Genomic DNA, 15,494 nt, shown 5'->3' with positions numbered 1-15,494 from the left:
CCCCCGGTAAAGGGCCAGACGGTAAATGTTTCAGGCCTTGTGAACCATACAGTTCTGTCAGAATGACTCAACTCTGCCTTCGTAGCATGCAGCAGCCACAGGAGATAGAAGCAAGTGAGTGTGGCTGTGTTCCAATAAAGTGTTACGGATGCTGAAATTTGAATGTCCTACAGTTGTCCCATGTCACAAAATGTTATTCCTTTGATTCTCCCCTCCCTGTACCGCCCCCCCCCCAAACAACCATTCAAAAATGTAAAACCATTCTTAGCTCATGGGCCATAGTTTGCTAGCTCCTACCTGATGCGAGATATGACCGGTTTCATTTGACCACTTAGAACATAAAGGAAAGGCCGTCATGTTGTCTAAATTAAAATTTTCTGGACTGAAGAGCCTAGGCACTGGTACAGTAAAGGCAGGAAGAAGTATCTATTCTGTGTAATAGGAGTCAAGGCCGGTTCTCCGTGGCCTCATTTGGCATATTCCTCCCCCTTGGACTACGGGCAATATATACATATATATGTACACCGCGAAAACCGGGTTTCCAAATTCTAGGTAAAAACACCATCAGTAACAAAATTATGAATACTTATTTACATATAAGACATTTTCCATTAGCATGACAGCTTTCATGATAAATTAAAGTCCGCATAAAGGAATATGTGCAATTCTGCATAAGTAATAAAAACATTCAAACTCTCTATGTCCTGATAGCACTAATAAATTCCACTGAGCATTTCTTTTGACATTAGAGCTTTTATTTTCTTTGCCTGACATTGCTTGCTGCCGCTGAGAAGACACGAGTTTATGTGGTGGCAGCGAAGTCTAGGCAGTCACGGGTGTAGACTCTCAGCAGTGTTTGCACAAAACTCTGCTTTTGATTTGCTTTTGAACCAATCCACTGACCTGCTGGAGATCAAAGTACACATGTGTGTGTTTATTTATTTGGCAACTCTGCTTCTGGAGAAATAAATGTACCTCCTAGTCCCCGGTACATTTTTATCTCCCTCTATACGTCAACATGCACCCACTCGTCACTGAGTTACGGAAGTGCTCATTCCCTAAACGCTCCCCGTGATTCTGTGTAAGGGGACGGAGGCTCATGTTTTCCACATGGGTCCTTCATTCTGTTATACGGACAAACAAACCAACACTTAATAAATAGAAATGCTGTAGTTTATCTCCACACAATAGCAAAGATTTTCTTACACAATTCTGTGACTTCTCTTCAGTTCATAGAAAAACAGTCCCTTTTCTACAGAGTGGAAAAATACCTTCTCTTCATCAAAGAGACAGCCCAAAGTCTGAAAATTAGAGGAATGTGCTCTCTGTGCCCTTTCATCCCTCCTACAAATGGGTAAACAGTGAGAAAAAAGAATGTTAACATTCTAGCTAGAAATATGTACTATTGGTCACATATGGGTTTTTTTTTTTTTCATCTTTTCTGATTGTTACCGACTACATCGATTTCATTTAAGTTGTGCTTTTATTCTTCTTTGGAATGGCAGTTCCGGGAATCATTAAATAGAATATTAACAAATGATGATGTCAGAGTTCTAGAAATAGAAATATCCATCTATTGTAATACTAGTCCAACCTAAAGGGAGGGAAGAAACAGAATAGTAAGAACAGGTAAGCGAGAAAAAATGAACTATAGTACAATAGCTCTGTATTTTTTAAATGCTACTAAAAAACACCTTAACAGTCCTAAGGGCAGCAAGTATGGGATTTTCTAAGTACATTTATTAAGTTTATAGAGGGTGTAGCCCCTGCACTTACCTTTTCAGACTCTGTTCCCGGACATCTCCAGTTGTACAGGTAATACTGCAAATTGCCATCTCCTATGCCAAATTTGAGTTTTTCCAAGAAGGTCTTATTTTCCATCAAATCTAGTGCATTGAATACATCAAATCCTTTCTGCCAATGTAAAAAGGATTTCAAATTTTACATATCAAAGGACTAGAGTGTTTTCTATATTATGTACATCAGTGTAACATTTTATTTCTCCACTAGCAGCTCGAATATACATTTATTTTTTTTTAAGATATTATTTATTTATTTGACAGAAAGAGAGAGCAGAGGGAGAGGGGGAAGCAGACTCCCTGCTGAGCAAAGAGCCTGACGTGGGGCAGACCCCAGGCCCCTGAGACTGTGATCTGAGCCGAAGGCAGAGGCTTAAGCCACTGAGCCTCCAGGGGCCCCTCGAATATACATTTAAAACAAGGTATAATATCTACACTCTATGTGTAGGTTAAGAACTCAGTTCAAACCTGTCTGAGGATATTTTTAGAAGGAACATTTGCCCAGATGGCTCTATCTCCAGAGCTGTTAGGGGCCTTTCAAAGTTCTGACTGAGTCTTTAAAGACTTTAAATGTGTCCTTGTCTGGGGCTGATGCTGGGAAATAAATGTAGTAAAATTTTAGTAGTAAAAATTGTATTTCCTGAAAACGTTAGGTAAAAATACTATCCAAATTTGGTAGAGATTTCTATTTCTCAGGGGTTTTACCTTAAATAATTTATTAATGGCCATTTTTGTGGGGAAGTAGTTGAAAAAGAGCAATAGGATCAAATAATCATAGGATAATGTTGATTTAGAGATGCAAGAGTACTATGTTAGAAAAATATTTTCAGTTTATCAAAGATGACACTTTTGACGTGTTATTCCCAATTTCTCATAAATAGTATTTTCTCATGTCCAGTAATTACACTGAAATAACTGTTAGCTAATTTCAACTTCTTTTTGGGAAAAAAAAAAAATGTTTATTTGTAGCAAGAATTTTAAAATTACCCTAACTACCACACTAAAGAAATAGAAAAATATTGCAAATATAGTACAGCACATTTTGAATTTAATTCCTTTCATTTCAAATTTCTTTTTAATACTGAACTCCTTAATTTTAAAAATAAAATTCCTCTAATTTTAAAATTCAGAGACTATTTAGTTGAATTCAAAAAAGGTTCCTGCTGCTGATTATGCACCACAACACTAACATGTATGTCCCTTCTATCAAGGTACCATGTATTTTCCCTATATTCCTTGTATTACGGGGTTTTATGCATTCTTCCATAAGGGTTAAGAGTTTCTAATTTGCACAAAATATCTTTTTGGCTAAGCTGCAACAGAACCAATGATGCAAACAGCCTCTGAAGTTTTAAAAGAAACTCTTATCAAAACTCTTCCTTTGTCAGATGGTCAACAGTAACACATACCTCAAATGAATTGTACCGGTGCAAAAGGAACTCTAGTAAGAGGTTTTATTTATTTTATTATTATTTTTTTAAGTTTATTTGAGAGAGAGAGAGAGAGAGAGAGAGCGAGCACAAGGGGGGGAACAGAGGGGGAAGGAGAAGCAGACTTCCCACTGCACAGGGAGCCCAATGCAGGGCTCAATCCCAAGATCTTGAGATCACGACCTGAACTGAAGACAGATGCCCAAGCAACAGAGCCACCCAGGCGCCCCTCTTGTAAGAGGTTTTATATACTCTGAGACACATATTTGGAGAAACACACAAGACACAAAGAGAGGGAGCCGCTTACCAATTTGGCTATAATGAGTGCGTCGCTCATGAGGTCCAGCAGGGGCGTCTCCGTGTGAATGTTGTAGAAGGAGTAGGCGGCCTTGAGGCTCTTGTGCGCAGGGTGGTGTGTGACTGTGGAGGGGAGTGTGTAGAAGCTCAGGAAGTCAGTTAGTTTACCACTGGAGTTCTGAAGGACAAAGGTGACGTCAGGTAAATACCTCCCCGAACACAATGCATCCACGCATTTAAGCTCACTTGCTGATTTTTGACACGTACCTTAACTTTGTTAGAACAAAAAGCAAAAACTCCCACTACGTCTCTCTCAGCAATTCTGTTTGAGGGCCCTGAGGGTGGGCCAGGTAGAGCCCGAGAAGAGCAGGGAGTTGTACCTTTCTCAGCCCAGTGCTAGCTGGCTGTTTGCAGAACGTTCCTAAAAGCACAATGGTCTGAAAGGAAAGTTTCCCCAAGCTTGACTCGTGAGTCTCCCTAGACCTAGGGAAGAGGGATGAAAGTGCATTCATTGTTTTTGCAGAAATAAAAGCTCCAGGAATCAGAAGGCTGCCTTTGCCAACTCAAAGATACTGTATTATACTAACATCTTCTTGGCACAAAGCAAGAATTGTGTCAGCATAAAGTGAAGTTGGATAGTCTGGAGGCTGTTTGGGGAAACTTGTGAAAGGCATCAGTACCGCAGCCAAACACGCACCTGTGAATCTGAAGCTACCAAAAATCAAAAGGGACGCAAATGATGGTCTTGGTTTCATCATCACTGGGATACCTTTCAATACAAGAAATGAGCCAGCACTGTTGGCGCCGCTTTAATGAGCTGCAGTGGCCTAGGCGGTTGGCACACAGCTCAAACTGTGCCTGAGTTACATAGCTGGAAAGCCTACACCACATGTATGGTCTTGCTGGTATTTCAGCAGGAAAGAAAATGCCATATGGGTGCATTATCTGGTTTTTGAATGCTTCTGATTTACGAAGCCCTTTTGCGAACACTAACCAATTAAAGACATTTTGCTGAAGTGATTCTCTATGGCTCTACATTAGCAGCTCAGTATTCGTGATGAATTACAGACCTAAACTTTCAGCTTCAGTAAGGATTTTCAACTCAAAAAATCGAAACTGAAAAACAAAACTCACTGGATGGGCTCAGAGGTAGAGTAGAGATGACAGAGGACAGAAATCATTGCCCTTGGAAGAATTCAGTAGAATTTACCCAGTCTGAACAAAAGAGAGAAAATAGACTGAAAAAAAAAAAAATGAATTAAGTTTCAGGGACCTGTGGGACAGTTAACAAAAGATGGGGCATTTCTATCACTGTTGTCCCAGAAGAGAAAGAGAAACGTGGGACAGCAGACGAAATAATGGGTGAAAGCTTCCCAGATTTGGCAAAACACACACAACAGAATCAAGAAGCTGAGTGAACCTTGACAGGAAAAACCCAAAGAAATCCACTCCAGGATGCATCCTAATTAAATTTCTGAGAACTACAGACAAAAGCCTTAAAAGTAGTCACAGAGAAAAGGCATTACCTACAGGAGAATACCAATTCAAATGACAGCAGATTTCTCATCTGAAACCACAGAGGCCAGAAGGCAGTGGAACACTTTTTTTTTTTTTTTTTAATTAGGCTGCATGCCCAGTGTGGAGCCCAGTGTGGGGCTTGAACTCAGGATCCAAACCCCAGGTGAGATCAAGAGCCAGACACTTAAACTGACTGAGGCACCCAGGCGACCCAGTGGCACATTTAAAAAAAACTTGTTTATTTATTTATTCATTTGAGAGAGAGAACACACGAGTGCACAGGAGTCAGAGGAGGAACAGAGGAGGAGGGAGAGAATCTCAAGCACACTGAGTATGGAGCCCCATGGGGGGGGGGCTCAATCTCACAACTCTGAGATCATGACCTGAATGGAACCTTAACCAACTGTGCCCCCCAGGCACCCCTCATGGGCACAACATTTTGAAGGGCTGAAAGAAAAGAACTATCAGCCATGTATTCTGCATCTGGTGAAATTATCCTTCAGGAATGAAGGAGAAATAAGGACACTCTCAGACAAATGAAAACTAAAAAACTTTGTTGCTAGCAGACATGCCTTTAAGACTGGCCAAAGGACATTCTCCAAACAGAAATGCAGTAGTAACAGAAGGAATCTCAGAGCATCGGGAGAAAGAACAACAGAGCAGAAATCTTGGTACGTGCTGTAAACTATGCTTCTCCTCGTGAGTTTTCTAAATCTACTTGGTGATTGAAACACAAGTTGTAACACCATCTGATACTCAAGATAGTATTTAAAAAGTCAAGAAGAGAAAGGGATCTGATGGAAGCAGATCACTTGATGTGGTAAAATGTTGATACCAGTCGACTGTGATAAGTCACACATTCCTATATGTAGGAATACTCAGAGCAACCATCATACAAACTACACAAACGCATTCAAAGGCACCATAACTGCATAAATATTCAAGTAACCTCCAGGAAGGCAAGGAGAGAGGAGCAAGAGGAATAAAAACCAGGGAAAACAAATAAGAAACAGGTAACAAGATGGCAGACTTAAGCTCTAGCCTATCAGTAATGATCAAATATCAATGGCCTAAATACACCAATCAAAGGAAAGACTGGAAGAGTTGATAAAGAAACACGGTTCAACTACATGCTGTTTATAAGAAGCTTTCAGTTCAATGACGTAGATAAGTTAAAGTAAAATGGCTGTAAGAGACATACCATGCACTACTTTCATCTTAAAGTAGCAGGAATGACCAAGTGCCTGCTGGTTAAGCATCTCCGACTCTTGGTTTTGGCTCAGGTTGTGATCTCAGGGTTGTGAGATCAAGCCCTGTGCTCGGCCCTGCACTCAGGGCTGAGTCTGCTTAAGTTCCTCTCTCCCTCTCCTCACTGTGCATGTTCTCTCTTTTTCACAAAAAAATAAATCTTTAAAACAGCAGGAGTGACTATATTTGTATCCAATAAAGTAGAGTCCACGGCAAAGAAAATTATTAGAGACAAAGAGGGGTATTACATGCTGGTAAGGTGGATCCCCTGAGAAGACATAAGGGTCCTAAGTGTATTAAGTACCAAACAGCACCCTCAAAATACAACAAAAAAACCTGATAGAGGTTGAAGGAGAAACAGGTAATAGTTGGGACTTTCATACCCTCTCATCAACTGACAGAGCTGCTAGAAAGAAAATCACCAAGGAGGTAGAAAATCTGAATAACAAAATAGGATCCAAATGACATACATGGAACACTCCACCTAAAAAGAGCAGAATATACATTGCACACGCATTCACCATTTGTGCCTAAAATAACCCTCAACACCTTAAAAGAGCTGAAATCATAGAGAGTGTCTTCTCCAATCATAATGGAATGAAACTAGAAATCAACAGGAAATCTCTGAGAAGTCAAAGTTGACCAACAGAATTCTAAATAATCCAAGGCTCAAAGAGGAAGTTTCAAAAGAAATTTTAAAAAATACAGGGGCAGCTGGGTGGCTTAGTCAGGTAAGTGTCTGCCTTCAGCTCAGGTCATGATCTCGGGGTCCTGGGATCGAGCCCCACATCTGTCTCCCTGCTCAGCAGGGAGTCTGCTTCTCCCTCTCCCTCTGCCTATCCCCCCTGCCCGTGTGCACTCTCTCTCTCTCAAATAAAATCTTTAAAAATGCATACATACATACATACATAGAACCAAATGAAAATGAAAATATGACATACCAAAGCATGTAGGATGAAGCCAGAGCAGTACTGGGAGGAACATTTAGAGAACTACGTGCTTAAACTGTAACAGGGAAGGGTCTCAATAATCTAAATCTTTCCCTCAAGGGACAAGAAAACGAAGATCAAAAGAAGCCCAAAGCAAGCAGAAGGAAGGAAATAATAAACATAAGATCAGAAATCAGTAACACTGAAAAGACAGAAAATCAATAAAACAAAAGCTTTGTTCTTTGGGGGAAAAATTCAATTAAAATTGATTTGATACAACACTAGCAAGACCAATAAACATAAAAAGAGAAAAGAAACAAATTGTCAATGTCAGGAATGAAATAAGCATTATGACTATACATCCTTTGGCCAGTAAAAGGACAAGAGAATAATTAAGCAACTTTACTCTTATAAATTTGACAATCTAGAAGAAATGGAGCAATACCTCAAAAACCACAGCCTATTAAAATGTAATCAAGATAAAACAGATCATTTGAACAGTCCTGTACCATTAAAGAACTGGAACTTTAACAAAAAAGAATTCTCTAAGGTCAGATGGTGTCAAGTGGAGAATTCTAGCAAACATTTAAGAAGTATTATCACCAATTCTATAGAATCTCTTCTAGAAAAAAGGGGAGGGAACATTTCCCAATTCACTTCTGAGGCTGGTATTATCTTGATACCAAAACCAGACGAAAGCAGTATTAAAAAAGAAGAAACTGCGGACCAGTATCTCTGATGAACTCAACCAACACTCAACAGAATACCAGCAATCCAAATCCAACAATGTATATATAAAAAATTATACACCACAACCAAGTGGGTTTTTTCTAGGAATGCCAAGAGTAGTCAAACATTTGAAAATCAACCAATGTAATATACTGTATCAACAGACCAAAGAAGAAAAATCACATGATTGTTATCAACTGAAGCAGAAAAAGCAATGAACAAATCCAACACCCATTCATGTTAAGAACTCACCAAGTTAGGAATAGGGGAAATTGGGGCGCCTGGGTGGCTCAGTGGGTTGAGTTTCTGCCTTCAGCTCAGGTCATGATCTCATGATCTCAGGGTCCTGGAATCGAGCCCTGCACTGGGCTCTCTGCTCAGTGGGGAGCCTGTTTCCCTGCCTCTCTCTCTCTGCCTACTTGTGATCTCTCTGTCAAATAAATAAATAAAAATCTTAAAAAAAAAAAAAGGAATAAGGGAAATTATGTCAAATTGGTAAGAAGCATCTACAAAAATCTTCCAGCTAATATCATACCTCATGGTAGAAGACTGAATGCTTTTCCACTAATATCAATTAACAAGGATGTCGACCTTTACCACTCTTATTCAACGAAGTATGGGAAGATCTAGCTCCTGCAATAAGGCAAGAAGAAGAAATAAAAGGCATGCTGATGGGAAGGAAAGAAATAAAACTGTCGCTATTTGCAGATGACATGACTGCCTATGTAGAAATCCCAAGAAATCTACACTTGAACTCCTGGACCTAACGAGTGATTTCAGCAAGGATGCAGGATACAAGATCAACACAGAAAAAGCAACTGCACTTCTATCCACTGACGGTGAACGTGCAGAAACCAAAATTAAAGACATAATACTATTTATAATTCCTCTAATGAAAATCAAGTATGTAAGGTATACACTTAAGAAAACATCTGTAAGATCTGGATGCTGAAAGTTATTAAATGCTGATAAAATTCAAAAGATCTAAATAGAGACATATCGTGTTCATGGACTGGAAAGCTCGTGAATTCTCCCCAAATTAAGCTATAGATTTAATGTCATTCTTATCAGAATCCCAGCAAGGTACTTTGTAGACAAAAACAAGCTTATTCTAAAATTTACATGGAAAGGTGAAAGAAAGAGATTAAAATAATCTTGACAAAAACAATGAAGGGGGAGGAATCACTCTACCTATCAAGACTTATATAGAACTATAGTAATAAAGACAGTGTGGTGTTGGTGGGGGACACCAGAGATCAATGGAACAGAAGAGAGAACCCAGAAGTAGAGCCCAATACAAATATTAGTATTCCACTAATGGAATTCCACATATTTCCACTAATACGGAAAAACCTTTAGAAACCAAGATTACACTTAAAAAGAAAAAGAGGCAAAGTATATGACCAGCATGCAAATGGCTAACAGATTTATGAGATGTTCAAATTCACTAGTTATAAGAACAGATGAATGAAAAACAAGGTATCAGTTGATACCCATCAGACTGGCCTACATTTAAAGTCTAGTAATAACCAAATGTGAGTGAGGATCTGTGGAAACGGGACCTCTCGATGCTACTAAGAGATACGTGGGTGAGCTGTAGGACCATGGAGCTAGACCTCTGAGTATGTACCCGAGGGCAGCAGTTCTCAAAATGCGGTCTGTGGGGCACCTGGGTGGCTTAGTGGGTTAAAGCCTCTGCCTTCGGCTCAGGTCATGATCCCAGGGTTCTGGGATCGAGTCCCGCATCGGGCTCTCTGCTCAGCGGGGAGCTTGCTTCCCCCTCTCTCTCTGCCTGACTCTCTGCCTACTTGTAATTTCTCTCTGTGTCAGATGGATAAATAAACTCTTTAAAAAAAAAAATTAGAAAAAATTTAAAAAAAAAGGACTGCCCTTTTAGTCGGCCACAGAAGTGCTTTGTGTGTGCTCCCTCCTGGGCCACCACCCAGGCTGGGAAAAGAAGGAGTTGTTAAGGGTGGACAGTTAATACAGTTAATAGTTCTTACTCAAGGACAAGCTTAAGTGAAAACTTTTCTTTTTTTTGTAACTTGAGGGTGTGGTGGTGACGAGTAACAAGCCCCCTAGCATGGTTTGGTGCTGCTCCATGTTCCGTGCTGAGGCCTGGATGGCGGTGCCGCCATCGCTCCTGCCTTCTTGGTGCCCATGTCCACACAGTGAGCAAGGCAGATGATTTCGTGGCGCTGTTAGGAAAATCATTTTGATTCCTCAGACTCCTGGAAGGGTCTTGGATACCCTCCAGGGGTTCACAGACCTCGTTTTTGTTTTGTTTTGTTTTGTTTTTAAAGGTTTTATTTATTTATTTGACAGACAGAGATCACAAGTAGGCAGAGAGGCAAGCAAATATTGACCTGGGCAAAAGGCAGAGGCTTAACCCACTAAGCCATCCAGGTAGGGCAGTCCTTTTATTTGTCTAGGAAAAGCTCTCATTTTCCAGGAGCTTATTGTCTCAAAGAGAAGCCCAGAGGCCACGGAGCTGTGAGCTGAATTACCACTTTTTTCATGGAACACCACTTTAAAGGAGGACTAGCAAATTATGGTCATTGCGACTTGGGGATTTGGCCCATCTTCAAAAATCAATGATGCGATCCTGTCATGTCAAGGAGAATACTGGTGGGATTTGTTGCCAATGATAAAATCTGGGCATTCAGGGTGCAACTTTAAGTCTGGAAAAACCTATATCCTCTAACGTAAATTATATTATATGCTTTTCTGGTGACAATGGTGGGGATATCAATGAATGAGACTTGATATTATATAACAAACTGTTAAAATTTGGAACATCTTTTTAACTCAGTGAACTCGTATTTTCCAAATGATCAGTATATGATGTTACAAATTCATACACTGGTAAAGGAATGATCAAAGGAGAAGACAGACCAAAGGATTTTAATCAGAGTATGGAAAGTTCATTAATATGCTTTCAGGTAGAGAATTTTCAAAACGATTTGAATAGGCTACTAAAATATTCATTCTTTTCTGTATCTTCAATACTTCATGTGAAGGATTTTTTTTTTCCCACATACCTCAGCCAAAATAATTTATCACAATAGATAGAATGCAGAAGTAGATACGTGAGCCCAGCTGTCTTCTAGTAAATCAGACATTAACAAGATTTGCAAAAATATAAAACATACCACTCTTAATTCCATTGCTTTGGAAAACAGTTATTCTTCATAAAAAATATGTTATTTAGGTAACATGTTTCTTATTGTTATTAAATAATATATATATTTTCAACTATTTATTCCTTTTTAAAACTAAGATATAACTGACATATAACATTATATTACTTTCAACTGTACAAGATAATGATTCAATATTTGTATATATCACAAAATGATGACCACAGTAAGTTTAGTTAAAATCCATTTAGTTAAAATCACCACATGTAGTTAACAATTTATTTTCTCGTGATAAGAATTTTTAAGGTCTGCTCTATTAGCAACTTTCAAATATGCGACACAGTCTTAACTGTAGTCACCATGCTATACATTACATGCCCATGACTTACTTATTTTATAACTGGAAACTTGTACCTTTTGACCCTTTTCAACCATTTCACCCACTCCTCACCTCTGGCAACCACCAATCTGTTTTCTGCATCTCTGAGTTTTGGATTTTTTTGGATTGTACATACACGTGAGATCATACAGTAACTGGCTTTCTCTATCTGATTTATAAAATAATAATATTAAAAATTTTTTGTTTCGGTTTCAATGTAGTAAGTATCTGTAAATATGATCCACAAAAATAAAAGCTCTTTGGGGTTCTCAATAATTCTTCAGAGACTGAAAGAGTCCTGAGATCAAAAACTCTGAGAACTGCTGTCCTGGAGAAACTAACCACAGGGGCATAAAGATTTATGCCTAAACTTTTGCACGACAAAGGAAACAGTCCACAAATCTCCTGACAGAATGGGAGAGGATATGGGTAAATGTCTTATCAGATAAAGGGCCAGTATCCAAATTCTATAAAGAACTTCTCAAACTCAACACCCAAAGAACAAATAATCCAGTCAGGAAATAGGCAGAAGACACGAACAGCCATTTCTCTAAAGACATAAAAATGGCCAACAGACACAGGAAAGTGCTCCACATCACTCGGTACCAGGAAATACAAATCAGAACTATAATGAGAGCACCTCCCACCAGTCAGAATCCCTAAAATTAATAGGTCAGGAAATGACAGTTGTTGGTGAGGATGCAGAGAAAGGGAAACCCTCTTACACTCTTGGTGGGAATGTAAGATGGTGCAGCCACTCTGGAAAAAGTATGGAGGTTCCTCAAAAAGTTGAAAATAGAGCTACCTTATGACCCAGGAATTGCACTACTGGGTATTCACCCCAAAGATACAGATGTAGTGATCCAAAGAGGCACGTGCACCTCAGTGTTTATAGCAGCAATGTCCATAATAGCCAAACTATGGTAAGAGCCCAGATGTCCATCAGTAGATGAATGGATAAAAAAGATGTGACACATACACACACAATGGAATATTATACAGCCATCAAGAAAACACAAAATCTTGCCATTTGCAACAACATGGATAGAACTAGAGGGTATTATGCTAAGCGAAATAAGTCAATCAGAAAAAGACAATTATCATATGATCTTACTCATATGTGGAATCTAAGAAACAAAACAGGACCGCAGTGGGGAGAGAGGAAAAAATGAAATGGGACGAAACCAGAGAAGGAGAGAAACCATAAGAGACTCTTAATCACAGGAAACAAACTGAGGGTTGCTAGGAGGGAGTGGGGTGGGGCAATGGGGTAACTAACTGGGTGATGGGCATTAAGGAGGGCACGTGATGTAATGAGCACTGGGTATTATATGCAACTGATGAATCAATGACTTCTATCTCTGAAACTAGTAATACACTATACGTTAATTAACTGAATTTAAATTAAAAAAAAAAAGATTGTGCTTAAAGGTGTGCACGCTAGCATTGTTCTAGAAATAAGAGCTTAAAAACAAAGACTGCTCAGCTGTTCTCCAGAAACGCCCTTTGAATTCACCCTGTTTCTACCATTTCTGCCCTATCTTGGCTGCCATCCTACATCTGGGCCAATGCCCGACAGTGTTGAAAAGACACTTCCGGTCAGTGCTCACACCTGAATGGTAAATGGACTGCTGTCGGGACCTCTACGTGGACTCCACACTCTTTCTCTCCTCCAGGTACATACCAGCTTAAATCTCAACTTCTGAACCCAATCCCACTTCAACTGAAAGAGCCTCTATGCGAAACATCATTTGAACAACAAAGTTCAAGCTTTTTTTTTTTTTTTCCTTCTGGGAAAAGGGTTAAAAAGCACTAGGTTAAATTCATCCAATCAAGAATCAGAAAATCTAGACTATTACTTTTCCTTCCTTCCCTTGAATAATGGTTAAGTGGCTGAGTTATGCCATCTCAACCGAAAACAGTTCAGTTCAAACCAGTTTTGCAAAACCCAAGGGTATTAAACTTTGGAAAGTATCTGCCTCAGAAAAGGCCATTCAAATCAACTTTTTCAAACTGAATAAAGCAATTACTCAAACAGGTACTGAGAGAAACATATCCTGATTTCCCATTAATCACTAGCAAAAATGTGCTCTTATCCAGGAACGGAAACTGTAAGAAGAAATTCTGGTTCTATCAGGAGGAACAGAAATCTGGTTTGGAAGCAGTGTGTCATGGAGAAAGAGGAGAGAGGGGGGCACTCTTTGGTCCTTCCAGAAAACAGACTCAGCTATGTGGTGTTTGCACACTTGTCTGTATTGTCTTATCACCTTATGTTTACCTCCACTACAAACGTGTCAATAATGTGCTCCTGCGGGAGGAACCAGTGAGCCACTTCCTCTTCATCCATCACCGGGGCGAGATGAAACTGCTTCAGGTAAGTGTTGGTCAAGTCTCGCACGGCCCGGATATCTCTGGGTTCCATCGGTCTCAGGCCTGAAGTCTTGGTAGCCTTGTTGCAGTGAAAACAAAACAAAGCCGGCAGCTGAACTATAAGGAGAACGAAGGCCACGTGCATCAGCACCAGCTGGGAGCTTGTCAGAACTGCACAATCCTGGCTCCCCCTCAGACCTGCCAAGTCCGAATCTGCAGTTCGCCCAGATTCCCTGGTGATCTGTCTACACATGGAAGCACCGAGTCAGGAGACGCATTAGACAACATGTTGTACCTTCTATCCGTGGGCCGGGTCTGGGGTTAGTGCTGCCCCATCAAAGCCAAGGGGACCCCAATCCAAGGGCCAAAGCCTAGCATGTTAACAACCAACCCACGGGTGCATGTGTTCTGGAAGCATGTGTCTTAAAACTGTCCTGACAGGCAGAGAATGCAGGTGAAGACAGCTCAGAAACTTATTTAATCAATGGACTGTAAAGAGGCTGTAAGCTATTTTGTTCCTGTGAGTAACAAAAATGAAGTAAAAGTAAATCATACTGGTCAGAAGGGGAAGGGCAACCATTTTAACAGCCAAGCGGCCAAGTACCCGCCCTGACTTCCCAGGTTATCTTTTGATTAAAAAAGGTGATTAGAACAGACATTCGAATTCATCATTCCGGAGCATCACGATTTCTATAGTGTTCTACTAGGAACAGAATTAACCTCATGGTTAGGCCAGGTCCCCATTTGGATTTGTTCCACTGTGTCCTCAGAAGCTCCAGACATCACTTAGCTCCCTAGAACTGCCCAGACACCAGGACACTTGAGCTGAGAAGTGAGAAAACCCACCACAAGTGCTTGTTTGTACAAAATACTAAAACCTCAGGGCGCCTGGGCAGCTCAGTCCGTGAAGCGTCTGCTTTCGGCTCAGGTCACGATCCCTGAGTCCTGGGATTGAGCCCCACATCAGGCTGGCTCAGCAAGGATTGATCTCTCTCTCTCAGAGAAATAAATAAAATCTTTTAAAAAAATACTAAGAACTCAGCAATCCCATTTCATCTTTCCAGTTAGCTTGTTTTTTTCCTAGAAACAGTGGATGCATTTTAAGTGGTAAGCAACCTGTATATAAATACTTCTACTCTACCTTTTCTAAGTTATTTTTAAATACTTTAAAATTAAATACAGCCTTTAAAAATAGATGATGACAGCTTCCGCACATCCCCAGACGCATAAGCATAGCAGAAGCCCAAGGTGGTATACAGGTTTCATCCTGTGTGCTGGCTCTGATCCACCTTAGTGGCTGTGCTGAGGTCTCTTGGGGTCCGTGACAAGGAATGCTGACCGATCACTGACCGGGGGACTGGGAGGGGTGCTGAGAGGTCTGTTCTTTGTATTTACAGACCCAAATGTCCTTACAATGCGTCATTCTGTTATGGCTCATGTAATCTCTAAAGATGTAATAATGCAGCCAAAATATCGTTTACTAAGTCCACATCGAGAGAAGGAAAGCCCTTAACATTTAATAGAGAACTTGTACTTTTAGCCTTTCTGTGGATCACAAAGCCAAAGCAAGAGAAATCTCCATGCCCCGGCTTCCATACAAGCCCTAACAAGCAAGAATGGTAATAACAGCCAAATGAATGAATGAATGAATGAAT

The 15,494-nt window shown here is 40.1% G+C and overlaps 1 protein-coding gene across 1 annotated transcript in view; it reads right to left on the bottom strand.

Moving 5' to 3' along the window:
- Positions 1–1,155: 1,155 nt before the first annotated feature.
- Positions 1,156–15,494, bottom strand: part of LOC111155544 (N-myristoyltransferase 2) — a 77,229-nt gene continuing 62,890 nt past the window's right edge. The window contains exons 9-12 of the mRNA XM_022515753.1: positions 13,748–13,918; positions 3,537–3,704; positions 1,777–1,914; positions 1,156–1,594 (exon numbers count right to left, since the gene is read on the bottom strand). Coding sequence (XP_022371461.1) covers positions 1,574–1,594; positions 1,777–1,914; positions 3,537–3,704; positions 13,748–13,918 — 498 coding nt within the window. The 3' untranslated portion in view covers positions 1,156–1,573. The remainder of the gene's footprint in view (positions 1,595–1,776; positions 1,915–3,536; positions 3,705–13,747; positions 13,919–15,494) is intronic.

Source organism: Enhydra lutris, unplaced genomic scaffold (assembly GCF_002288905.1).
Source record: "Enhydra lutris kenyoni isolate GAN:26980312 unplaced genomic scaffold, ASM228890v2 scaffoldscaffold42, whole genome shotgun sequence".
NCBI lineage: Eukaryota > Metazoa > Chordata > Mammalia > Carnivora > Mustelidae > Enhydra > Enhydra lutris.
This window is presented reverse-complemented; position numbering and strand designations above follow the sequence as displayed.